This window comes from Heterocephalus glaber, unplaced genomic scaffold (genome assembly GCF_053883595.1).
Source record: "Heterocephalus glaber isolate CG9 unplaced genomic scaffold, H.glaber_assembly_v1.0 deba00001429, whole genome shotgun sequence".
Lineage (NCBI taxonomy): Eukaryota > Metazoa > Chordata > Mammalia > Rodentia > Bathyergidae > Heterocephalus > Heterocephalus glaber.
In genome coordinates, this window is record NW_028258294.1 from 10,961,508 (window position 1) to 10,987,282 (window position 25,775).

At 38.8% G+C, this 25,775-nt stretch overlaps 1 protein-coding gene and 1 pseudogene across 4 annotated transcripts; one reads left to right on the plus strand and one right to left on the minus strand.

The window, feature by feature from the left end:
• The first annotated feature begins 237 nt into the window (after positions 1 to 237).
• CUNH11orf97 (chromosome unknown C11orf97 homolog) lies at positions 238 to 25,775 on the plus strand. Of its 4 annotated transcripts, none has more exons than XM_021252670.2 (4): positions 238 to 414; positions 5,171 to 5,275; positions 22,297 to 22,464; positions 25,082 to 25,610. In XM_021252670.2, the coding sequence occupies exons 1-4, from the start codon at positions 252 to 254 to the stop codon at positions 25,084 to 25,086; spliced, it is 441 nt and encodes a 146-aa protein (XP_021108329.1). In that variant the 5' UTR covers positions 238 to 251; the 3' UTR covers positions 25,087 to 25,610. The 4 variants fall into 4 exon arrangements, with proteins under 4 accessions (XP_021108329.1, XP_012923908.1, XP_087068424.1 ...); XM_013068454.3 differs by having other exon boundaries at positions 22,297 to 22,422; positions 25,082 to 25,604; XM_087212298.1 differs by lacking the exon at positions 25,082 to 25,610 and adding an exon at positions 24,608 to 24,974 and having other exon boundaries at positions 22,297 to 22,422.
• On the minus strand, positions 16,698 to 17,642 carry LOC101710374 (TIM double twin CX3C motif protein-like; annotated as a pseudogene).

Consider the following 25,775-nt stretch of genomic DNA (forward strand, 5'->3'; position numbering starts at 1 on the left):
CGTTTCCTCATCAGGGATCTGAAAAGCCTCTCTTGAAGAGCTGGTGTGAGAAAAATTAGAGATTAATGCTAGGCCCCTTACTTTGGTCAGTAAGTAATCGCAGCTCCAGAATTTCAGCACCTTTGACACGCAGGAGGTCGGACTTGAGGCCAGAAGTTGAGCAGCAAGCCTCCTATGTCGCTATGGCAACTGAAGACGCCTCGCGTTGCCAGGCAGCTTCCGCAGAGCTGAGAAAGTCTGGCTGCCTGTAGATGCCAAGAGTCCGCGCCATGTGGCAGCAGGAAGCGCTGGTGGTGACCGCCGCTGCGGAGCCCGAAGCTGGCCGCGATGAGGAGCAGCTTCGGCAGCCAACAGGGCTGGGGGGTAGAGTGCGCGGGGAGCCCGGCGGCGCTCCCCAGGAGCCACGTAGACAGTGTGAGTTCCGCTCTCTGAAAGGAGGGAGGTGGGATGTGGAGAACGACTGGAAGCGAAGCTGGGGGACGCTGGAATGAAACTGGCTGAAGCCGCCTTGGTTTGGGCGGGGAGAAGGGAGGCGCCGCTTTGGCAGAGAGAGGCAAAGGTGAGGTTACTGTGGCAGAAAGCGTCCCATCTAAGCCCTCCTTCACAAAAGTCCTCTGAGCCCAGGATCACCTTCCACTTAATGGGTGGGTAGTGGCATTAGTTTGAATATTATATAGATATAGATATATCCATATATGATTCACACACATTTACATGTACATTTTATATATATATATATATATACATATATATATATATATGTATATATATAATAGGTGTGTATGTATATGAGTATAAACGCCCAGGGAAACATGCAGATCATTTTGCATATTCCTTCATTTTATAGATCAGGAATTTGAAGTATAGAACAGAAGAAAGGAAATAATTTACAACCTCGCTCAATCAGAGCTGGAGAAATAACTTAAAACACTTCAACTTTCATCTCTTAGACTCTTAAATTGATAAATTATTACCTGGTTCTTTTAGAATCTCACAATTACGGGGCCACATTTTAACATACTGCCATTTCCTCTTTGCCCTACCAAACATACAAACAATATTCAAATAATGACCACATCTGATGGGGTTATAACTTGAATCTTGCTCAGGTTACTGTGCTCACCCATTGTTTTGTGAATTTACAGCTATTTCATGGTCTCTTGCAACCACAGGTCTTCAGCAGGTGCTAAGGAATGATGGTGAATGTAACAGGGCCAAAAAGGAATGCAAGCAGCTTCCAACTCTTCGGCAGCACCTCCTTGATTGCATCTCTGGGGAGCAGCTGGAGGTTTTCCAGATTCCCTAGGCACTAGCCAGCCCCAGGAGGGAGTGTTGGGCTGAAATCCTCAGTACTTGGGATTCGGTGGACCATGTGCCTTTCTCTCCTGAGACCTCATCAAAAAGTAGTCACAGACTCAGTGCCTCCAAGAAAGGGGCCTCTTCCCTCACCATCAGCCCCACTGTGACTACCATACTTCATTCCTTTTGTTACTAACAGCATGCTGAGGACTTAATTAGAGTCATTAAATTCAGTGTATTTAAGTAATACAGATTCATTATTCCTATTTAAAATTCTATCTGCGAGTTTCCCCATTAAATGCTACTATCTAAAGTTTTTTTTTGGTCCTATGGCTCTAGGAGTGAAGGGTGGACTTAATCATTCAGTCACCAAGTCTACATCTATTGAGTCTGAACTGCATGCCAAGCTGGGCAAGTTGCAGGGAAAGGAGTAATGAGTTACTGCAGGTGTCCAAACTCACCAGCTTATCAAGTTGGGCTAGTATATTTTGTCCCAGAGAAGGGAAAGCTGACTAATAGAGAGAGGGCTTTTCCCATGTAGATATTCCTGAACTATATAGAGGCTATTTGAACACTAAATTTATTATAAGTAAGGCCACCTTTAGCATCATTTGTAGTGCTCTCACCATTCTGGCTGACCTCTTCCTACACTGTCTAGTAATTGAATTCCTGAACCCAGTATTCTAGGTCTGATCTGATTATGTAGTGTGATGGAACTATAATTCTCCTGATCAGAACACTATAGTTCTATTAAGTGGATCCAAAATAACATTTGCTGTTTTACCAGACATTGTATTAACATATTAGACAAATGCAATTTATGATAATCCTTAGTTTGTCTTCTTCCTTTCTGCATTTCTGGTTGCCTGAATAGATCTGGTTCAGGCCTTTTCAGTTCTATTCTTACGTATTTGATTTGTTTGATCCTAAATACAAGTCATTATATTTATCTCTACCAAAACCACCCTATGGATTTTTGCACTTTCTTCCAGGTATAGAAGTAGCTCTTAAGGCCTGATTTTGCAACTTAACCATTCACCCATGTTTATGCCATTCTCACAACTGGCGAGTTTGCTGGTAGTTCCTTTATCCAAATTAGCAAATTACATGGTGATTTCAACAGGACCAAGTAGTCTTTAGAAGCCCTTGATCTGTTATATAGCATCTTTGTCATGGGCATTCTGTCATCTACAGATTTGCTTTATCAAATGCCTATTGAAATGTAAGGTTCCTCCCAATTTAGTAAGTTGGTAACTCCTGAGGTGTGGGAGAGTCAGGTGGGTGTGGCCTCTTGTTTTTATGACTTTAGGAAATCACTTGCTTAACCATGTCTAGCAATACATTTTTGGAACACCCAAAACAATGGAACATAATGAAATGTGTTCTCTTCAAATTCTTGTTCCTCGAATTTTTCTAGGTAACATATATGAATTTCATGCAAAAAGTAAAAAAATTTCAAAAATTTGCTTTAACTATAAGATAGAAATAATTATACTTGCCCACAGATAATTGGGAGAAAGGGAAATAATATATGTAGGATGCCTAAGGCATAATAACACTAAAAAAATTTTAGCAATTGTTCTCAACAAAAGAAAGCCTGAAATAACATTGTTCCAAAAGAAAGTCTAGAATAACAGTATTTGCCACTACTTTGGAACACTTAATGATCACGATTCCTCATTGTTTATATATACAAGCCATTTGCTGATCATACACTCCAAATGTTGAAGATCAACATCCAGCTGTGATAGTTTGCAGATTTTCTTCTTTTCTCCCTGCTTCCCCTCCCTTCATCCCTCCTTCCTTTCTTCTTATTCTAAGCAGAAGATATTTGCCCATACTAGCCCCTTACTACTCTAAATTTTCACAGTTCCTCAAATCACTTTTAGTGAGTTCCTTTGTTGCTTTCTTAGCAACAAAGCTGAAATTTGTCAGGTGACCTGAATTTAAAGAGGTAACTCTTCTCTCTGCTCTCCCGTTATAGACTTTGCTTCCCTCCTAGCCATATTTGTTAAATCCTTGTCTCCCTGAAGAGCATGATTCTACAGAAAAAAGTTTAAAACAAAGTTAGGTTCAAGTAATGCTGACACTTAACCCTCATTTATATGACTCTCAACTTTTACAAAACAAGAATGAGATCCTAAAAGTATCTAATTCTACCTTGTCTGTGTCTGAGAGTGTGTTTGAGTCCTTCTGACTAGGTCTATTTTATGACCAGGAATGCACCAGGGCAGGTCTGGGGCGGCAGGTCTCTTGCCCTCTTTGGGACAGTCTAGACTCAACTCAGGTCTAATGGACTCACTTGTGTTTTTTTATTGGTTGGTCTGGAAAAGATGAGACATTTGCCATGTCATTGTGAGTTTGAAACCAAGTTTTAAATAACTAAAGTATTTGTTTTCCATGGCTCCTTGAATTGGATACTGAGACTAGGACCACTGGTCCCTGACATTCAGAAGGCCGCATTGGCAGACATGTGCATAGAATATTGTTTATTTAGAGCTCTGTCTAACCAACTCTGCTTAGTTCTACCTGAACACATATTTGTTGAACATCTGTTATTATGCCACGCTCTATTTTAGGGCTCTAATAAATTGAAATACAGCCTTCCCATTCTTATAGTGCTTATGGTCTGGTAAAGAAGACAGATATTAAATTAATAGCTACACAAAAAATGAATGTAAGTAAAACCAAGCTGTGTGCAAATTACAGTAGAGAAAAGGAAAGGAAAAAAGGAGAGTATTATGAGAAAAGGACATTTCTAGATTGTGGAGTCAAGGAGTTAGTTTCCCTGAGGAACTAATATTTAAGCTGAGACATAGAATTTGAGTAGACATTATACAGGCAAAAAAAAAATCAGAAGCAAGACAGTTCAGGCAGAGAAGATGCCATGTACAAAGGTGGGAATAGACAGAAGGGCCACCTGGCTGGAGCCCAGAAAGCAACAGACAGAGGCTGGCAGTGAGAACAGACAGGCAGGGCCAGGGAGCACAGGGCCCTTTTGTTCCCCTCGAGCTCTGTCCTCTGGGGTGAGCAGAAGAAATGTAAAACTGTAATTTAAAAAAAAAAAGAAATGAAAAACAAAAAAGAAAGAAAGTAAAGAAATGTAGCTATGGTATTTAGAACAAATAATTCAGTCTTTGAGTGTAGCAGTAATTAGGGCCAAATTTAGAGGGCAGGAAGAAGTCGTTAAGTGTCTGTAAGTGGTTCACAACTATAATTCAGATTTGATTTTTAAAATAATGATTTAAAAATGCTGGAGTTGGCTGGGGATTTAGCTCAGTGGTTCCACCGCCTGCCTCAAAAGCTAAGGACCCGAGTTTGATCCCCGGTACCAAAAAAAAAAAAAAAAAAAAAAAATTCTGGAGTCATTCTATATTCTGTGCCTGAATTGCAAGCTCCCTGCTCATATTTTTCTTGTTCATTGTTTTGTCCTCAACTCTAAGCCAATTGCCTGGCAGAGTAGGGCTTTAGTAAGAATTTATTGACTAAATGAGTGAAAGTCTTCTTGAAGCTAGTGAGGAAATTCCTTTCTTTTTTTTTTGCAGTACCAAGGATCAAACTCAGGACCTTGTGCTTGTGAGGCAGGCGCAGCACCACTGAGCCAAATCCTTGGCCCATATATTTCTTCATAATACATAAATGAGGAACCTGAAACTTACCCTACAAGATCAGGAATTACATGAAAGTATGAAATCCCCAAAGAACCAGAAATTGCAATGGAAGAGATCTTTCCATGATAGCATCTGCAGGGCAAATTGTCTGATACATATATAGAATGATGTGCCTTTTAAAAAAGTTATTCATATAGGTGTAATGGCTAGAAAGTTGGGCAGGATTTATGATAAGTAACCAATTTTTTAATGCTTTATAGGGAAGAAATTTTTATACTGTGAGCCACATAAGAGAATTAAGGAAGTTTTGGAAGAAGAACTTTATATCAAGAGAGATGAATGCCACATTAAAAACCCACCTTCAGGTAATCTCAGTGACAAATGAAGTATATTTGTGAAATGAATATGGAATTACCTATTTGATGGCAGCATTTATTACAAAATTATACCTGTAAAAATAAAAAATGGGTAATGGATTCTTGGGAAATTCCTGAATTTCTCTAATTATTTGGCCTATGTCCAAATAAACCTTTATATTTAGAAAACTGAGCTAAATATCAGTTTGTAGTTTGCTGCTCCATTTTTTATAGTGTTATCTTTATTTAATGACAAGCAAAGAATTTTTCATATGCTTGTAAAACACAGTGACATCTTCAGCTTATCAATCTAGGCATGGCTAATAATAGTGACTCCTAATATCTAGATTGTATCAGAATTACCCAGGATCTTATTAAAAGCAGGCTGCTGGCCCCATTCCTAGAGCATCTGGCTCAATAGTTTTGGGGTAGGGCTTAAAAATTTATATTTCTGCCAAGTAAAGTTTGATGCCTCTGGTTCAGAGAACACACTTTGCCAACTACTGACCCAGAAAAATTAAGTTGTTTAAACAGGTCAAGTCATTCTAAGATTTCATCCCACAAACACAGAATGTGTGAGTTTTATAAGTTGCATGATCTGGACACTGACAGCACTCACTGGGGGATTCATGTGAGGACAGATATACTCTGGGAGCCCCAGAACTCCCCAAGATGTACTTTTGAAACTGCTAGTCCCCCTCATTTTCATGGTTCCTTCTCAGTGGTTATTAAGTGCATATTTCATGCTCTTCAATTATCAAGTTTTTATTGAAATGCTCTTGGGTACCAGCAATTGCTAGCAGAAATGCAAGAATTTAAAATAGGACTCCTGGGGTTGGGGATTTAGCTCAGTGGTTCTGGCGCCTGCTTTGCAAGCTCAAGGTCCAGAGTTCAATCCCCAGTACCAAAAAAAACAGGACTCCTATGCTCAGAGAATTTCATATTTTCTGAGGAGGATTGCTCTGGGGAGGAGGGTCTCAGATTCCCTCAGGATTCTAAGAGCAAGTGCTGCAAGCTCAAAGGTGTATTATTTCAAAGTCCATGATGCACACGCCCACTTTACGTTTCTTTCTTTTTTCTTTTTTTTTTTTGTACTGGGGATCAAACTTAGGACCTTGCACTTGGAAGGCAGGTGCTGGAACCACTGAGCTAAATCCCCAGCCCTACATTTCTAAACTAGCTATAGAAACAGCTTTTGGGTCTTCTCATATCATCTGCTTTTACAGGATGAGAGACCATTGACTTGACCAAATCCACTCAAACAATGTCTCAAGGAAGTATTAAAGTCTACTTTGAACTCCATGAATGGAAGCAGAATGAACTACATTTCAGCTGTGAAACCTAGCCTATATGTACTATTTCCTAGGTGGTTAAAATTTTTTTATAACTCTATTCTATTATAGTTTGGATTTATCTTCATTGTTTTTAAAGATTACATACAGAACTATATACTAGTTGTATGTAGTATCCTTCTTACTGGATACATTTGGTTGTGAGACTGTTTAAGTGAGTAGGAAGTAAACACTGATTTTCTAGGAAATCTTTTAAATATCACTTACACAAAATAGAGACTGGATTGCATTTTTATATCATCCACCAGAGGTCAACATAAATATATGGGGAGAGCCGTGAGTAAAATGAGTTCTTCAAGGACAATGAGAATTTCCAAAGAAGATGAGAACCAGGATAATTTCATATCATGCAATCTGAGGAAGGAACACAGTTTGAGGAAAAAGCTGTCAACCATGTTAAATGTTGCAGATTTCAAGCTAGTAAAGGACAAAACAGAATCCACTGGTCTTAGCCATATTGGGTCATTGGACACCAAAATGAATAGAATGTCAACAGGATTTTTGGTCAGATCAGAATTTGGAATATGGTCTGCCACTTACTTAAAAAGCATAACCATGGACAAATTTAAGAACCTCCCCAAAATCTTGTTACTTATTCTAAAATGGAGGCCTTAATGCCTATATCACATAGCTTTTGCAAAGATTTGTGTTAAGCAAAATAAAGTCAGTATCCTCAGGTTGCTTTCATTCTAGTAGGAGAGTCAATAAGGGAGTGTACAGATAAATGTGTCACTTCAGGTAATGGTAAAAAAAATAAGGCAGAAAAAAGGAAGTAGTAGAAAGGATTAGAAGTGACTTAAAGGAGAAGTGGCTTCTATTTTAACCCGGTGGAATGTGAAGGCCTCTCTGAGATGGTGGCATGTGAACTGAAACCCAAATGAAGGAAAAAGACACTCAGTGGTCTGGATGAAGCAGGAAGGTCCTGAGGTGGACATAGACTTGGCATGTTCTAGAGTATCAAGAAAGCCTGTGTGACTAAACCAGATTGGAAAAGTATAGAAGATCAGAGAAGTGACCAGGTGATATGAGAATAAAAATTACTTTAAGAATTATAAGAAACCACTGGGGAATCTTGAGCATGGAGGTGAGGTGTGGCTATTTATTTTGTAAACAGTGTCTCTGGTTTCTGTGTAGAGAACAGACAAAGGGGACCACAGTAGAAGCTATCACAGGAGCTTTTGCTAGGCCTGTGAGAGATGGTGGGGGCTTGGGTCCTGACTCAGCTGTGCGACTGAGGCTATATTTCATACGTAGGTTCATCAGGATTAGCCAATGGACTTATATGGAGTGTAAGCATTTGACTTAACCAGCTGGGTGAAAGGGCGTGCTGTTTCTTGATATGTAGAAGATAAGTTATGAGTAGGTTTTTAAAAGTCTGGGGTAAAGAATTAGATTGAGCTCAGTTCTGGACATGTTAAGTTTGAGAGGCCTATCAAACATCCAAATGTAGAGTCAAGTAGGCTTTTTGGATTTAAGGGGGAAAATAAAGACTAGAAATATACACTTTTGGAGTCATTAGTACAATACAGCTAAATACAATCACCCAAGGTGAGAGTGTAGATAAAGGGGGCAGGTTCTCCAAATTTTGAAGGCCACAAGGAGAATCAGCAAAGAGGATGGGGAGAAATTGGTCAAAGAGGTAGGAGCAAAACCAGGAATGGAGCATGGTGACTAGAGACCAAGTTGAAGAAGTGTTTTAAAAAAGAGTGAAGAGTTGTGTCAGATGAGTATAATGGGTAGGCTACTGGCTTTGACATTCAAGAGAACTATTTGCAATCTGGAAGAGCAATTTCCTTGAACTCACAAGGACAAAAGCCTAATTGGAAAACATTACATAAAGAGGGAAAGATAATGGATCAAGTATACTTACTCCTTTTTAAAAAATATTATTTTATTGGTACATTTTAGATATACGATATAATGACATTCATCATTGGAAATTTGCACCTTTACATAATCTCTCTTGGTTCTTATATTGCCCCTTCCCCTGCTCTCCCTTAAACCCCTCCATCCCTCCCTATTTACAAAGACTGTTTCCATCTTCTCATATTAATTCCATTCCCTTCTTTCCTTTCCCCGACCCCTCCCACTTCCCCTTTCCCTTTGCCCCTTTTCTTCCTATTTCACATTACCTATTATACCTTTTAGTCCTTCTTTACACTTTCAGTTTCTCACACTAGAGAAACCATTTGGTATTTACATGTGTGTCCTATTTATTTCACTTAAGAGTATCGCCTCAATGTGCATCCATTTAGCTATAAATGTCTCTAATTTCTCATTTTTATGGCTGAGTACTACTCCATTTTATTAAAAAAACCACATTTTCTTTTTCCAGTCTCCAGTTGATGGGCAATTGGGCTGCTTCCAAGTTTTAGCTATTACAAATTGTGCTGCTATGAACATGGGTGCACATATACCACTGTGGTATGATTCTTTTAATTCTTTGGGGAAGACACTCAGCAGGGGAATAGCTGGGTCAAATGGGACTTCCAGTCCTAGTTCTTTGAAGTATCTGAATACTGATTTCCACAGTGGTTGCACCAGTCTACACTCTCACCAACAGTGGAGCAGTGTTCCTCTTTCCACACAGCCCCACCAGCATTTGTTATTGGTTGATTTCATGGTAGCAGCCATTCTTTCTGGAGTGAGGTGGAATCTCAGCCTTGTTTTCATTTGCATCTCTCGAATGACCAGTGATGTTGAACATTTTTTCATATGTTTATTTGCTATTTCTACTTCTTTGTCTGAGAAATGTCTGTTCATTTCAGATGCCCATTTTTGGATTGGGTCTTTAAATTTGGAAGGTCTGATTTTTTTAAGTTCTTTATAGATTCTAGATAATAGACCTTTGTCTGAGGAACAGAGGGAAAAACTTTTTCCGACATTGTGGGATGTCTCTTCACACTGTTGGTGGTTTTCTTTGCTGTGCAGAAGCTTTTTAGTAAGAAGAGATCCTACTTGTTGATTGTTTGTGCTAGTTCATGGCCAACTGAGGTTTTGTTCATAAAATCTTTTCCTACACCAATGTCTTCAAGAGTTCTACCTAACCTCTGTTCCAGCCGGTTCAGTGTTTCTATTTTAATATTTAGATCTTTAATCCATTTCAATTTTAGTTTAGTGGATGGCAAGGGATATAGGTCTAGTATTAATCTTTGGCAAGTTGAAACCCAATTTTTCCAGCACCATTTATTAAAGAGGCTATCTTTCCTCCAGTGAGGGTGTTTGGCTCCTTTGTCAAAGATGAGGTGGCTGAGTGTGTCTGGAGTTGTTTCTGCATCTTCTGATCTGTTCCACTGGTTCTCTGGTCTGTTTCTTTGCCAGTACCATGCTGTTTTTATCACAGTAGCTTTGTAGTTTAGTTTCAAGTTGGGGATTGTGAAACCACTGCCATGTCTCTGTTACCTAGAATTGCTTTTGCTATTCTGAGTCTCTTTTTGTTCCAAATGAATTTTTGGACAATTTTTTCAAGGTCCATGAAATATGCTGCTGGGATTTCAATTGGAATTGCATTGAGTCTATATAGCAGTTTTGGAAGTATGGCCATTTTCACTATGTTGATCCTTCCTACCCAGGAGCAGGGGATGTCTTTCCATTTTCTGATATCATCTTCAATCTCTCTTTTCAGAGTGCTATAGTTTTCAGAAGAGGTCTTTGATTTCTTTTGTTAGGTTGATTCCTAGGTATTTCAGCTTTTTGGATGCTATTGTGAAAGGAATTCTTTGCCCTATTTCTCTCTCAGTGAGTCTGTTGTTTGTGTAGATGAAAGTTATTGGTTTTTTGTGTTGACTTTGTATCCAGATACTTTACTGAATTTGGTTATTGAGTCTAGAAGACTTTTGATGGAGTTCTTGGGGGTCTTCTATGTAGAGCATCATGTCATGTGCAAATGACAATTTGACTTCTTCATTTCCTATCTTTATTCCTTTTATTTCTTTCTCTTGTCCAATTGCTGTGGCTAATGTTTCCAAAACTATATTGAACAGGAGTGGTGATGGTGGACATCCTTGTCTTGTTCCTGATTTTAGTGGGAATGATTTCAGTTTTTGAGCATTTAGTATGATATTAGCTGTTGGTTTTTCATAGGTGGCTTTTACCAGATTGAAGTAGAGACCATCTATTCCAATTTTTTGTAGGGTTTTTATCATAAATGCATGTTGGATTTTGTCAGATGCTTTTTCTGCATCTATTTAGATGATCATATGGTTTTTGTTCTTGGCTCTATTGAAATACTGTATCACATTGATTGATTTGCATATGTTGAACCATCCCTGCATCCCTGGGATGAATTCCCCTTGGTCAGGGTGTATGATCCTCTTGATGATCTTCTGCATTCTATTTGCCAGTATCTTATGAAGGATTTTTGCATCTATGTTCATTAGTGAGATTGGCCTATAGTTCTCTTTTTTGGTTGGGTCTTTCTCTGCTTTGGGGATCAAGGTGATGCTTGCTTCCAGGAATGAATTTGGGAGTATTGCTTCCCTTTCAATTTCATTGAAGAGTTTAAACAGTAGTGGCAGTAGTTCCTCTCTAAATGTTGTGTAGAATTCAGCAGTGAAGCCATCAGGACCTGGGCTTTTCTCAGTTGGTAAGTTTTTAATTACATTTTCAATTTCATTGATTGATATTGGGTTGTTTAGAATTTTTAGGTCTTCTTCGTTCAACTTTGGTAATTCACACTTATCTAGGAATCTGCCCATTTCTTCTGTGTTTTCCACCTTATTGGCATATAGGTTCTTGTAGTAGGTATTGATGATCCTCTGGATTTCTGCTGGGTCTATTGTAATTTCACCCTTTTCATTCCTAATTGCATGGACTTGGGTCTTTTCTGTTCTTTTTTTGATAAGGTTGGCTAAGGGTTTGTCAATTTTTTTTATTCTATCAAAGAACCAACTCTTGGCTTCATTAATTTTTTGTATCATTCTCTTAGTCTCCATTGCATTGATTTCTGCTCTGCTCTTTATAATTTCCTCCCTTGTATGAGCCTTGGGTTTGTCCTGCTCTTCTTTTTCTAGAAGCTTGAGGTTCAGCATCAGGGTGTTTAATTGGGCTTGCTCTGTTTTCCTAATATGAGTATTCACTGCTATGAATTTCCCTCATAAGACTGGTGTCATTGTGTCCCATAGATTCCGATATGTTGTATTGTCATTGTCATTTAATTGTAGGAACTGTCTGATTTCTTCTTTAATTTCCTCTGTGACCCATTGGTTATTCAGAAGTGTGTTGTTCAATTTCCACATGTTTATGAAATTCTTGCAGTTTCTTTTGGTATTGATCTCCAGTTTTTTTGCACTATGGTCTGATAATATACAGGGGATAGCTTCAATTCCTTTGCACTTATTTAAACATGTTCTATGAGCGAGTATGTGGTCTATTTTGGAGAATGACCTGTGTGCAACTGAAAAGAATGTGTATTCTGATTTTGTGGGGTGGAACACCCTGTAAACATCTGTTCAGTTCATTTATTCAAGAGTTTGGTTGACTTCTAGTATTTATTTGCTTATTTTTTGTCTAGTTGATCTATCTATTTGTGACAGTGGGATTTTGAGGCCCCCGTCTACGTGCTTATTTGATTTTTCATATGTTAGTATTTGTTTTATATAGTTGGGCACACTAGTGTTTGGGGCATATATATTTATGTTTGTCATCTCTTCCTGTTGAATTGTTTCCTTTACAAGGATATATTGTCCTTGTCTCTCTTAATCTGTTGGTTTGAAATCCACTTGATCTGCAAAGAGGATAGCTACTCCTGCTTTTTTCCAGGTTCCTGTCATATGGAGTATTGTTTTCTGCTCTTTAACTTTCAGTCCATGAGTTTCTCTTTGAATTAAGTGTGTTTCTTGAATGTAGCATGTTGTTGGATCTTGCTTCTTGACCCATTTTGCTAGTCTGTTTCTTTTGATTGGTGAATTGAGACCATTAACATCGATGGTTATAACTGATATGTATTGACTTATCATTGTCATGAGGTTTTCTTTTTGTTGGAGTCTCCCACTTTACATTTAATTTCTTGTAGTGCCTGATGGATTCATTGTGCTGGGCTTCCTGGGGTTGTGATCTACATTGTCTTTCCCTAGGAAATTGTCTAAAATTTTTTGGAGTTCTGGTTTAGTATTCATGAAATTCCTAAGGTGCTCTTTTCATGAAAGTATCTTATTTCTCCATCAATTTTGAAAGATAGTTTTGCAGGGTACATCTCCCTCGGTTGGAGGCTGTTTTCCTTTAGGGCTTGGAATACGTCACTCCAAGCTCTTCTTGCCTTGAGGATTTGCATTGAGAAGTCTGCTGTGATTCTGATGGGCTTTCCTTTGTATGTGTTTTGTTTCTTTTTTCTAACTGCTTGTAGAACTTTGTTCTTCTGTTGAGTTTCTGGAATCTTAACAGTTATATTCCTATGTGTAGATTTTTTTTGATCAAGGCTAGTTGGAGTCCCATATGCCTCAATTATCTGTATGTCAAGTTCTTTTCCCCTTGTTGGGAAGTTTTCTGCCATTATGTCTGTGAACAGTTTTTTTATGTTGTCTGCACTCTCTCCTGTTTCTTTCTTGACTCCAATCAGTCTTATTTTGTTCTTCTTTGCATCATCTAGCAGCTGCTGGATTGATTTCTTGTGGTCCCTTACAATTTTAAAGCAATTTTTCTTTTCCTGGTCACTAATTGAAATCTTATTTTCTATATCTGCAATTCTGTCCTCACATTGGCTCATTCTGGTGTGTAGACTTTCAGTGGAGTTTTTATTCTCCTCGAAATCTGTTTGCCTCTGTTTTATGGATTCCATTTCTTTCCTATGTTGGGATTCCATCATGTTCCTCAGCTCCACTCTAGATTTATTAATCATGTATTGCACTGTGGGCACAATCTCTGCTGTTATCTGACAAATTATTTCTGATTTCAATTTTTCCAGATCCTCTTTTGTTGCCAGTTCAGGGATTCCAGGTGGTTGAGTATCAGAGTGTTCCATCTCATTTCCCTTTGTGGTTGCTGTAGGTGATCTGGCAGTCTTGTTTTGAGACTTGTTTACCTGTCTTCTCATTTCAACCTGGGGGGGGGGGTAGGGGCAGCTGCTGGAGGGTGTGCTGTTGGCGCCCGCACAACTCACCTCCTCTGCACTGGGACTGGTGGTACGGCGGCCCGGAAGCCCCTTCCACTGTGCTGGGAACAGTGGTCCGTGGCCCAGAAGCCCCTTCTTCTGTGCTGGGAGCAGTGGTACGGCGGCTCAGAAGCGCCTACCTCTGCACTCAAGTATACTTACTCCTAACATCTATAGATAGCTTCTATAGGAGCCACTCAAGTCCCTAAAAGTTTTGTACAGAATTCTGAGTGGGCATTACAAAATGTATCTTCCAAGAAGAGGAACCATAACTGTCGTCAGATATTTAAAGGCGGAGCGTGTCACTGCAGATCTTGATCTAGAGGGTCCAGTGGCTGGCTCAGGGCTACCAATACTGAGAGTCAGCTGGAAAAGTATGGCACCTTCTCTGGCTACTGGTCCGTGTTCTGGATATGAATATGAGGCTTCTAGCCTACAGATATGTGCATTCAGTGGGGTGCATTAAGTGCTGGCATGAGAAGTAATGATGATGGTGATAATATACTAATGGCTGTCACAGAAATACCTTCTGCACTTGACAGGTTGAGCTTTGTTTATAAATTAGGTTTTAAAATTCCTGTAACAGCTGGGTATGGTGGTACACTCCTGTAATTTCTTTTTTTTTCCTTAAATTCTTTTATTGGTAAATTTTAGGTATACAATACGTTTACATTTATCATTGGATGCTTGTACCTGTACATGATGTATCTTGGTTTTCATTTTTTTTCTGCCATTCCCTGTGTGCCCCTCACCCCCTCCACCCTTCCCTATTTACATAGATTTCGTTTCCATTTTTTTTCTTTTCTCATAATTTTTCCTTTCCCTTCTTTCCTTTCCCCATCTCCTCCCACCACCCCTACCCCTTTGAACCTTTTCCTATTTCAAAATACCAATTATTCATTATTAATCCTTTTAATCCTTATTTACACTTTCAGTTTCTCACACTAGAGAAACTATTCGGTATTTACACGTGTCCTATTTATTTCATTCAAGAGTATGGCCTCAATATGCATCCATTTAGCTATAAATGACTCAACTTTCTCATTCTTTATGGCTGAGTAGTACTCCATTTTATTAAAAAAAAACACCACATCATCTTTATCCAGTTTCCAGATGATGGGAACTTGGGCTGTTTCCAAGCTTTAGCTATTACAAACTGTGCCTCTATAAACATGAGTGCACATATATCTCTGTGGTACGATTCTTTTAATTCTTTTGGGAAGATACTCAGCAGTGGAATAGCTGGATCAAATGGGACCTCCAGCCCTAGTTCTTTGAGGTATCTCCACACTGATTTCCATAGTGGTCACACCAGTCTGCACTCCCACCAACAATGGAGAAGGGTTCCTTTCTCCCCACACCCCCACCAGCATTTTTTATTGGTTGATTTCTTGATAGCAGCCACTCTTTCTGGAGTGAAGTAGAATCTCAGTGTTGTTTTCATCTGTATCTCTTGAATGATCAGTGATGTTGAACATTTTTTCATGTGTTTATTTGCTGCTTTTACTTCTTTGCCTAAGAAATGTCTGTTCATTTCAGATGCCCATTTTTGAATTGGGTCTTTGAATTTGAATTTGGGGAGACTGATTTTTTTCAGTTCTTTATATATTCTAGATAGTAGTCCTTTGTGCGAGGTACAGCTGCTAAAAAATTTTCCCCACATTGTAGGTTGTCTGTTAGCTCTGTTGGTGGTTTCTCTTGCAGTGCAGAAGCTTTTTTTTTTTTTTGAGGAAACAATGAAACTTATTATGAGACCAAACCACTAGGAAAATATATCACAGGCTTGACACAGCTGACAGGCTATATTATCATTTAAAGTAATAAATTGGTAAAAAGACAACACATACCTTATCCAAAAGATAAGGTGCCATGCTGGGGCAGGAACACTATGTTGTAAAGGCCCCAGGCAAAAACGGTATTTGGTAAAGGAGTCAGAGCTCAAATTGCTTACTTTTTGACCTTCCTGTTGCCAGGGAATTACCTCAATAAGACGCTGTAATTCAGGAGGCTAAGAAAACAGTGCTGGGTTTAGGCTTTTAGTCCTGTTCTATAAAAACCATTTTCTTCAAGTTCAGTACTTCACAACTCTCTTAACTAACCAACAGTTCCTATTTCAGTTTTTCAGAGTCAAAACTCTTTACCCTACAAGGGAAAAGTGTCACTGCAAGATTGTCCTGTTAACTGCCACAAAAAGCATGAGGAAGGTCTGTTTTCCATATAGTGTGTGACACTAACTCATTTTTTGCAATCGTTTCCAGATTGAAAAACATAGTGTATGAATATTAAGACATGCACATCCATATCCTGATGGCTAGAAAAGGACATGCACAAGGAGCCTTTCAGAGTTCTCATCTACTCTCTCAACTCCACATCTTAAATCCTCTTCATGCCCTCGCCTATAAAAAAGCAAGCAAAATGAAGGTATAGACCCCTCCCCACACCTCTTTTGAGACAGGGTCTTGCTATGTAGTCTGGGCTCGTCTTGAACTCACTATGTAGCTCAGGCTGGCTTCAAACTCATGGCAATCCTTGTGCCTCAGCCTCCCAAATGCTGGGATTACAGGCTTGTAAGTTAGTTATCTGAATTTTGTTTCATGCCTTAGTAGAAAATAGTGTGGTGATATTTCTGGTAAATAGGAAATTAGCTACAGAGACACTTCTGCAACTCCACTAGGTCATAGGCAGCTTAGAGGAACCTACCAGCCTGCTAATATCTGTGTATTAAAACACAGGTAACTTGGAGGTCTCTACTGCCAGGATAAAGTCTTGCCACATGAAATTTAGGCTCTAAAACATTCTTTTGTGCTATCTTTGACCCAAACTTTAGCACCAGTTTTTTTTTTTTTTTTTCATTTCACTTTCTAGCTTCCAAATGTAGAAGAATCAGGGTCCAGAGGCAAGTGAAATGTCTTAAACTTGCTGTCATCCTTAGTTTCTTCATTCATAAGTTTTACTTCCTGCCCTAAAACCCTATGGCTACTGGCAAAGATTTTTATTTCCCAATGGATAAGAGAGACGCCCTCATCCTTTTGGTCATAGTTGGAATGGGGTTCATGTGGTCATCTACACACTTGGCCACACAACTGTCCAGCTGTTGTTTCACCTGAAGCTCTTTATTCCCTCCATCCATCGAATCTTTGGCTTTGTCATTGCAATGCATCGTGCACCGGGCCAGGAGGTCCTAGAACTTTTCCAGCTCATTGGTCACCAAGGCCTGGGCCTGAGCCAGGGGTGAATGGCAGCACTCAATCCACTGGTGCACTTGCTATAGGGATGCGTGGTTGTCCTCACAGCAGTTGTCACTGCACCAGAACATGAGGCTGTAGGGAACAGGGGAAGGGGACGTTACCAGAACCTCTGCAGTGAGTCCTGGTCTCCTGCGAGCCACGGCAGCACACAGCGAATTACAGGAAAGGTAGAAAAATGAGACTGATAAGAAGCTAAGCTTTGGGTCTGATCAGTGCTGCTCTGGGCAGCAAAGACAAAAACCCTCTAGCTTGCAGCACTTTTTATTCAGTACATGGGGAAACAAATGTAACAAGTGAAAAATAGAGTTCAGTACTCCACATTGGGATAAACAAGGTGTAACAAAAACCTGGGGGGCAGTGGAAATCTAAGAACAATGAGGAATTATGCAGATGAAGATTTGGTTCCTCTCTGGCATCTCCCACTGGTGTGGTCTTGTCCTGGAGATTGCAGCATCCGGGGGGATCACTGAGGTCTCAGTTGTGACCAGAGGCCAAAATGCAATTATGTCTAGAATGTCCTAGCTGGGCTGTAGGCAGGATAACTAGGCCTACTCAAGTGATTTTTCCCTAGAATTATGTAGCATTGCTCCCAACATGAGGCCCTGCATCTTCCGGATGTTCTCTCTCTCCACACTCTTCACCATGGAGTCTACCACCTCCTGCACCCGGAACTGCTGCAGCTCCACCATAGCAACCCCCTGAAGCTTTTTAATAAGTTGAAATCCCAGTTGTTGATTCTTTCTGCTAGTTCCCGTGCTATTGAGGTTTTATTCATAAAGTCTTTTCCTATGCCAATATCTTTAAGCGTTTACCTAACTTATCTTCCAGCAAGTTTAGTGTTTCTGTCTTAATATTTAGATCTTTAATCCACTTCAATCTTAGTTTAGTGCATGGTAATAGGTATGGGTCTAGTTTTAATCTCTGACAGGTTGAAATCCAGTTTTTCCAACACCGTTTATTAAATAGGCTATCTTTCCTCCAAAGAGGGTGGTTGGCTCCTTTGTCAAAGATGAGGTGACTGAGTATGTCTGAAGTTGTTTCTGTATCTTCTAATCTATTCTACTGATCCTCGGTTCTGTTTCTTTGCCAGTACCATGCTGTTTTTATCACAGTAGCTTTGCAGTATAGCTTCAAGTTGGGTATCGTGATACCCCCAGCCATGTCTCTGTTGCCTAGAATTACTTTTGCTATTCTAGGTCGCTTCTGATTCCAAATGAATTTTTGGATTGTTTTCTCTAGTTCTGTGATGTATATTGTTGGAATTTCAATCGGCATTGCATTGAATCTATATAGTAGTTTTGGAAGTATGGCCATTTTCACTATATTGGTTCTTCCTACCCAGGAACAAGGGATGTCTTTCCATTTTCTTATATCCTCCTTGATCTCCTTTTTCAGGGTGCTGTAGTTTTCATACATTCCTGTAATTTCAACACTCAGGCCCAATACTCTGCCTCAGGCTGAGGCAGGAGAATCATTGGAAATTTGAGGCCAGTCTGGTCTACATAGTGTATTCAAGGCCAATCTGGACTACACAGTGAGACTGTCTCAAACAAACAAACAAACAAAAAGAAGAAAAACCCAAGCAAATGAAAATAAATAAAATTCCTGTAACATCCTTATAGATATATGCTGTTCTTTGTGCACATTTTCCAAGTTTGGGAGCTGTCTCAGAGGGGTACTGACTGGCTCAATGTCACCCAGCTGGCTAGTGGAATAGCTGGTATTTGAATGCAGGATTATTCTGTCCATCTTTATAGCATTTGCTTGTGTTTACAGAGGGGAAAACTTTTGAAATTGATTTATTAGCTAACAGCATAGGGTTCTCTTCAGGAAAAATAATTGCCATTTTTCTGGTTCAGCCTCAGTACAGCCTCCAGGTTCAAACCTGTGGCAGGACAGGTTTCAGAAGTTTACCCATTTCTATTAGATAAGGATTCAGAGCCTGGTCTGCAAGAAAAGATTCTCAGCATGAGGGGGAAGTTTTTAAAAATCATATATTCTAATCAGATGAAAATAGAACTTGGGGCAATTTATGGAACTTTCTGGATAAGGACGAATTTAGCTAATGTCATCATTCATGTATTCTCAGCAATTTCCTGAAGATTTCCTCTCCCTACAACTTTTTTAAAAGAGAGGCTTGTGAGACACTCATTATAGACAAGTGCATTTATTTTGCCATTTACAGTATTCAAAAACTACTTCTATGTCTCCAAGAACTTCTTTGGGGGACTTTGCAAAAATATTGTGTTAATTCAGTATTCTCAAGGGCTTGTGCATTTTTGTGGCTGAAACCTGCAGTGGTTACATCATGAAAAATTTGATTAATGCAGCTTACTAGTTTTCCCCTTATACAACATTTCCTTTTGGAATGAATTTCAGAAGTGTACGTCAAGTGCATTAATTTGTGTCTGTTTGTGCCTTAACACATGGAAACTTAATTGTGAGTCCAGCTTATTTACTATTTAGTGCAAATTTAGAAAGTGTAAAATGTTGCTAAGGAAATATAGATAGGTTTGTTGTTTATTATTTTGTTCAATAAAAATGTTTTATTCTTCTACAATACACAAGGAATTTACTACACACCGCTGGCATGTCAAGATAATTGTAGAGTCTAGAAGTTACCAAACATAAATTAAAATTACTTAAATTTTTCTTCCTCTGGTCAAATTTCTGAATATGTTTACACAAGGGAAGTATAGAAACACATATAACTCTAAACTAGCTATTCAAGTTGTGTTCATTATTCACAGTCCAGAGACCACCAAAAGGAACAAAAATATTTTTAGAGTGAGTTTATCTTCCATATGCGACTAGGCTATGTCCTCCTGGCTAGAATTTTTGGTATATAGCATGGTTTCATGATTTTAAAACTTAGAATAAAAATTGACCTAGAAGATCTCTAACTAGAAAGGGTTACAGGTATGAGAGAGAAGAAGAATGTCTAGAAGACTCTGGGAAAGAGTTTGATTCTTTTCAGTTTGCTTCCCCCCTACGCCTGCTGCCCTTCTCTTTTCAGACCAGTCTGCCAACATGGAGGTCCTGCTGACTCTGCTCCCCATGTTGTCTTCTTTCCCCCTCCTGGAATGTACATGTCCAGAGCTGAGCGAGTTCAGTTTCTTTTAAAAGAAGCAGTCAGGGCCGGGGATTTAGCTCAGTGGTGCCGCTGCCTGCTTTGCAAGCACAAGGTCTGAAGTTCAATCCCCGGTATCTTCTCCTCCTTCCTTTTGTTGAGGGGCAGATACCAGAGATAGAACTCACAACCTTGCGCTTGTGAGGCAGGCACAGTGCCACTGAGCTAAATCCCCAGCCCCCTATCTGTGCTTCTTTCTAGACCTCTTTCTTTCCATTTGAACGTGTCACCTTCTGTAACATCTTCACCCAAGCATCATATCCAAAAAAAGTAGTGTTCTTTGTTGCAGCAACCTCTATCCCTGAATACACTAAATACTTTGCATAACTGTATTTTGCTTTGAATCTTTTTATGTATTTCATAGCATCTGCATTTACATTTCAGGTGTTGTCTCTGTTCAGTGTTAACTTTAGTTATTCCTATAATTGCATAAGAAAGAGCACACTTAATCTTGACTAATACAATGCTTCTAATTTCCATTGGTCTGCACAGTTCTGCTTCTGGATTTTCAGTTTCTTTTAATATACCAGATCTTTTCACAATGTAAAACAAAAACAAGTCTATTTCCTTGGCCTCTTTCAGGGTGTCACACACAAGGAAGTGTTTGATAAATGTTTGTGAGCACCTGAATTTGAAAGTCCAATCCCAGGGGCTGGAGAGCAGCCCTTTTCTATCTCTAGACGAGACAGGACAGGCCACTGGCTTGAATGGCAAGAGAAGATTTAGGTTAGATATAAAGAACAGCTTAATCTTTATAAGGTCGTGACAGAAGGAGATTGTGGAGTCTTCCTTGAAGGAGGAAGAAATTGATTTTGACAGATAGCTTCAGCTACTCCATTCCCAAATATGGCTGGAGAAGCAAGTATTGACATTCAGTTTGGTGGGTAAGCTCAGTGACTATACCACTGGAAGTGCAATTGGAGTTCATGATTGGATAGTAAAATCATTGTTCCTATAAAATAAATAGGAATCAGGGATCAAACTCAGGACCTTGTGCTTGCCAGGTAGATGCTGGCATCACTGAGCTAAACCTCCGCCCCATAAATAGCAATCATTTATAGAGTACAAAGCACTTTCTATTCATCTCCTCTACATTCTACAATAATCCTTTGAGGTAGATATTATTATCCCCATTTGGAAAATAAGGGAACTGAGACATAGTGGCATAAAATAACTTGCCCAAATTCACACAGTTAGAGGTGGTAGACATGAGCATGAAACCCTGCTCTCCTCTGAACCCAAAGATTGTGCTCCTTGCTCTAACTTTTGTTGAGAGATCAAGTATCAGTGACGATGACAGTGGGCAACCCTGGATCCATGGAGAGTCTTCGCCATTACAATCTGTAGGTTCAGAAATCAGAAAAACAACTTAGGCCAACTAAACTGAATTCACCTGTTTACTTGACTTGGGTTGTGATTTTCTGTACAGAAATTCATGAAATGTTTATTGACTGAGTCTCGAAACCTAAGTAACTGCTTATAAGCTATGGACCACAGCCCAGTGCAAATCATTACTAAAACTTCTTGAATTGTATCAGGATACAAGACCTATAATTTGCTGTGTACCAATGTGTAGACATCATTTTCCAAGCATTTTGTTATGTGTTTTAAATGCAAGATTCAGTGAGTTATTGCTTATTTCAAGGAGGTTTAAGCAGCATTAGTTTGTGGCTTCTAGAAGATTCTTGAATCTGTTGGATGAAGTAATATGGAATTTTTGGTTTTCTTCTCTGTGGAAACACTTCCACTTACTGCAGGACTTAAGTCAGATTCATAAAGTTGGCTGAATAAATTCTATGTATTAACTTTTATTTATTCTGGATTCTTTTGTGTCATGTTATATGTGTGCCTATTCTGGCTTTTGTGTATTTGTTTAGGGGCAAGTTAAATTATATAAGAGCACTATAGAGGCTTAATTGCATGGGGAACACTTGAATGTATGAAATGAAACAAAAGGTTAAATAGGGCTGGGGATGTATCACAGTGGCGCCAAGCCTGCCTGGCAAGCGCAAGGTCTTGAGTTTGATCCCTGGTGGGGGTGGGTGTTAAATAAATGACAAAGACTTTGCTTGGGTGGCTTGATGAATTAAACAAAATAAATCTCTACCCCAATAACTGAAAAATATAATCATCAAATAAACACTCAAGAAACACTTAGAGCTAAAAAGAGAATACACTAATAATCACCTTCTTGCTTTTGAAAATATTGACAGTGGCCCTGGAAAGGATTTGGAGCATTAAAAAGAATCTCCCTGTAGGATGCTTAAAGCCAGGACTACCAAGCAGAAACAGTTTACTGCCACAAGCCAAGTACTATTCGAGGCACGGAGGACTGAGAAGTAAGACCCTGATGCCCTTGACTTCCACGGACGCCCCTGAGGGTACTGTGCAGTTTACAAACCAGTGGTATATGCTTTATTTAAAGATCACAATCAAAAGTCAACCCCCCCTTCTTTCTTTCAAGTCACTTTTTGTTTAACCACATTACGTCACTGTGGAAGTCAAACAGATAACCGAAGTGTTCCCAGAACACAGACACGATACCAGACTTACATTGCTGACTTTTCTCTTTCCTTCTTATCCATAAAAGACTTTCTAGCTCACAGCCAGCCTGTGGGGGGAATCTTGAACTTTCCTTTCTTTTAGATGGATGATCTTTGTTTACAGTGAAATGAAAAAAGGAGATGAGGGAATTTAGAACAAGCAAGTGCCTTGCTTGGCTCCCTTGTTTCACCTGGACCCAATGTACTGCTCCTCAACAGATATATATCTTGGAACGAAGTATTGCTCATTGCTCATTGCTCATTTCTCATTGTCATAGCCAGTTTCTGCCAGGGTCATTTGTAGTAAGATATATGGGAGGCAGAGGTCTAGACATGGAAGCATGGTATCCAAATAACGTAGGGACATGCAACTGGGTACATGAGCCCCCCAAATCTCTCTACTATCAGTGATAATACTGAGTAAAAGAAATGAATAAAAGCTAAGTATGCATACTTTCAACCAAGATATGAATCATAATGGCAAACATTGGATAGTACTGCTTATTATAGATTCTTTATACAGCAATATTTAATATTCTATTTAATTTTTACAATCATATGAAATAACTATAATTTATTTTATAGTTAAAGAAAACAAGGTACAGAGAGGCTGAATAATTTAGACAACACCACTCAACTAGTAAGTAGAAGAATGGCGATTTGAACCAAGACAGCCTGTCCCTAGAGCCCATGGTTTCAACCATGAAGCACTGTTGCACCCCTGAGCTAAACAGCACCTGGAATCTGGGCTGTCTATTGAACCTTAATGAGATGAGAGCACTGCAAAAGTGACTGTAAGGATAAGGCCAGGGATGGACCTATAGGATGTGGGCTCAGGGGCAGGAAAATATAGCCACTGAGAAACAAAGTTAAAAACAAAAACAAAACATATTATTAAGGGGACTTTGTGTAGCAAACAGGAACCAGTTATAGAGACCTGGATTTAATAATAATAAAGTAGTAGACCCCATTTACCATGTGACAAGAATGGCAGTAAATGTTTTATAGTTCTGTAACGCATATGAACACATGAGATGAGGATTATAATCTCTATTTTCCAAGTAAGAGAACTGAGGCATAGAGATACTACATTATCCAAGATCCCATGTCTAGTAGGTAATAAAGCCAAAACTGCAAACCTTTGTCCATCTGGCTTCCAAAACTATGTTCTTAACCACTCGGCAGCCGGAGAATCTAATCACTGGGCAATAAGAATGGAGCCATTTGGAAGGTTGTGATTAAATAGGCACAAATGTCAGTGCTCTGGGGGGTGTGGTGGGAAATTAGGGTTGGGAACCTAGGAGGCAACTGTACTCATACTCCCCAAAGATCTCATTGTCCTGGAGTAATGGTTGATACAACCCAAACCTGGGCTACTTTCCTACTGGGGGGCTGTTTATCTCGACTTTCCTCTCATTTTGTGAGGTCCCTTTTTTAGTGAGGTCCCTTTTTTACAACCATCATTCTGAGAAAACTCACAAAACAATTTATCTAAAGATGGATAGTTTCCTAAATTCAAATTATAAGACTAATTGAAGAATAAATTACCTTTATTGGAAGACATAAAAGTCCAGTAAACTATCCAGTTCATTAGTTGGGATCATCCGATAAAAAATAAGTTTGATTTTTTTTTATTGCCTTCATCCATACAATCTAGGAAAGACTTGTTCCTGGCTCCCACTTATTGCTAACCCATCCAGACTACATTCCTAGCAGCCCCAGTACTCTGTTCATACCCCCATGCAAAGCTCTTATGGTGATCATCTTACAATATATAAGTGTTACTGACTTAGCTTCATTTCTGTAAGTTACCAGGTGCATTTTTGCCATTTGATATCAAGTTCTGCTATATAATCACAACTGGTCAATTTATATGAATCAGACTGATGACTAATTATTATCAATGAAAAAAGAAAGATACTATGCACAAAATATATGAGATGAGAAAAATACACAGATAATTTTTTTAAATTGTCCACAGGAATTCATACACTATCAAAAGCTCCATGAAGACAGGGACCATGTCTCTTCCTCATCATTGTTTTCCTGGCACTTAGCACGGTCCCTGGCACAGTAGATGCTCAGTTCCATTCATCATGAAGAACCAGTGAATAAATGGACCGGAAAGTATTTGGTGAATGCCTGCTTTATGGTCAGGATCTTTTTGCTGATAACCCATACACATTTTCCCCTCCCCAAAAGTAGTTTTCTCACCTATGAAACAGGATATAAACAATGGTGAAGAACAAGTGATCTTATTGTATTTAGTGTATAAGTTATTAAAAGTTGCATATATTTTATATACATATTGGCATGTTGGAACTAACATTTTTAAGAGAGATTTTCTGTGGATTACAATATTTCCAGGAACTTCTCCCATACAGTAACTCTCAGCTAGATAATTTCATTGAAACACTTGCTTACATATTCTTTTTTTCTTTTTTTTTTACTCTAGGATAAGATGAACAGAATATGTCATTGAGAAGGAACCTCTTTCTCCTAGTGTGTGAAGAACACCGAAGAAACTTGTTTCTCAATTTCAGATGTGTGGGGGGAAAAGTATATTAGTCTGTAAAATCTACTTATAAATTACCCAAAGTAAGAAAGATTGTTGGTAAAGTTTTCTCAGTACCCAAAAATAATGAAGGAAAATACTGTACCTACCTTTAGTTGTCCCAGTTGGAATAAACTGAGCTTCTAATTCAGCCTATTTTATTAAACACGTGAAACGATGATGAAGCAGAGACACATGAGTCTTTTCTTCAAGGTGGACATTATAAATCTTAACCCTTTACCACAGTATAATGTGCTAATCTATTTAAGAACAGAAATAAATACAGATATAGATAATGGTTAGTAAATGACAAAAATGAAAAATCTAACAGAGATGATCATTTTTATACCAGCTCACCATTTCACTAGACTTTGTTTACCAAATAGAAAGGAGACAGAAACTTTATGAAGATATGTTTATCACAATTTAATAATATTTTTAGATTAAAAAGATAATAAAAAGAATAAAATAACCCCCTTACTTTTCAAAGTATTACATATGCAATATAGAAAAATTGGAAATATGAATGCAAAAACCCCTCATTTATAATTTTATTTCCAGAAACAACCATGATAGCATGTAGATATATATTTAT

Excerpts from the sequence above, each read along its gene's own strand:
- CUNH11orf97 (XM_021252670.2), top strand. The coding sequence starts at position 252 with ATGCCAAGAGTCCGCGCCATGTGGCAGCAGGAAGCGCTGGTGGTGACC. Across the intron at positions 415-5,170 it reads CCAGGAGCCACGTAGACAGT|GGAAGAAATTTTTATACTGT; the intron begins GTGAGTTCCGCT and ends AATGCTTTATAG. Across the intron at positions 5,276-22,296 it reads CATTAAAAACCCACCTTCAG|TGGCCCTGGAAAGGATTTGG; the intron begins GTAATCTCAGTG and ends AAATATTGACAG.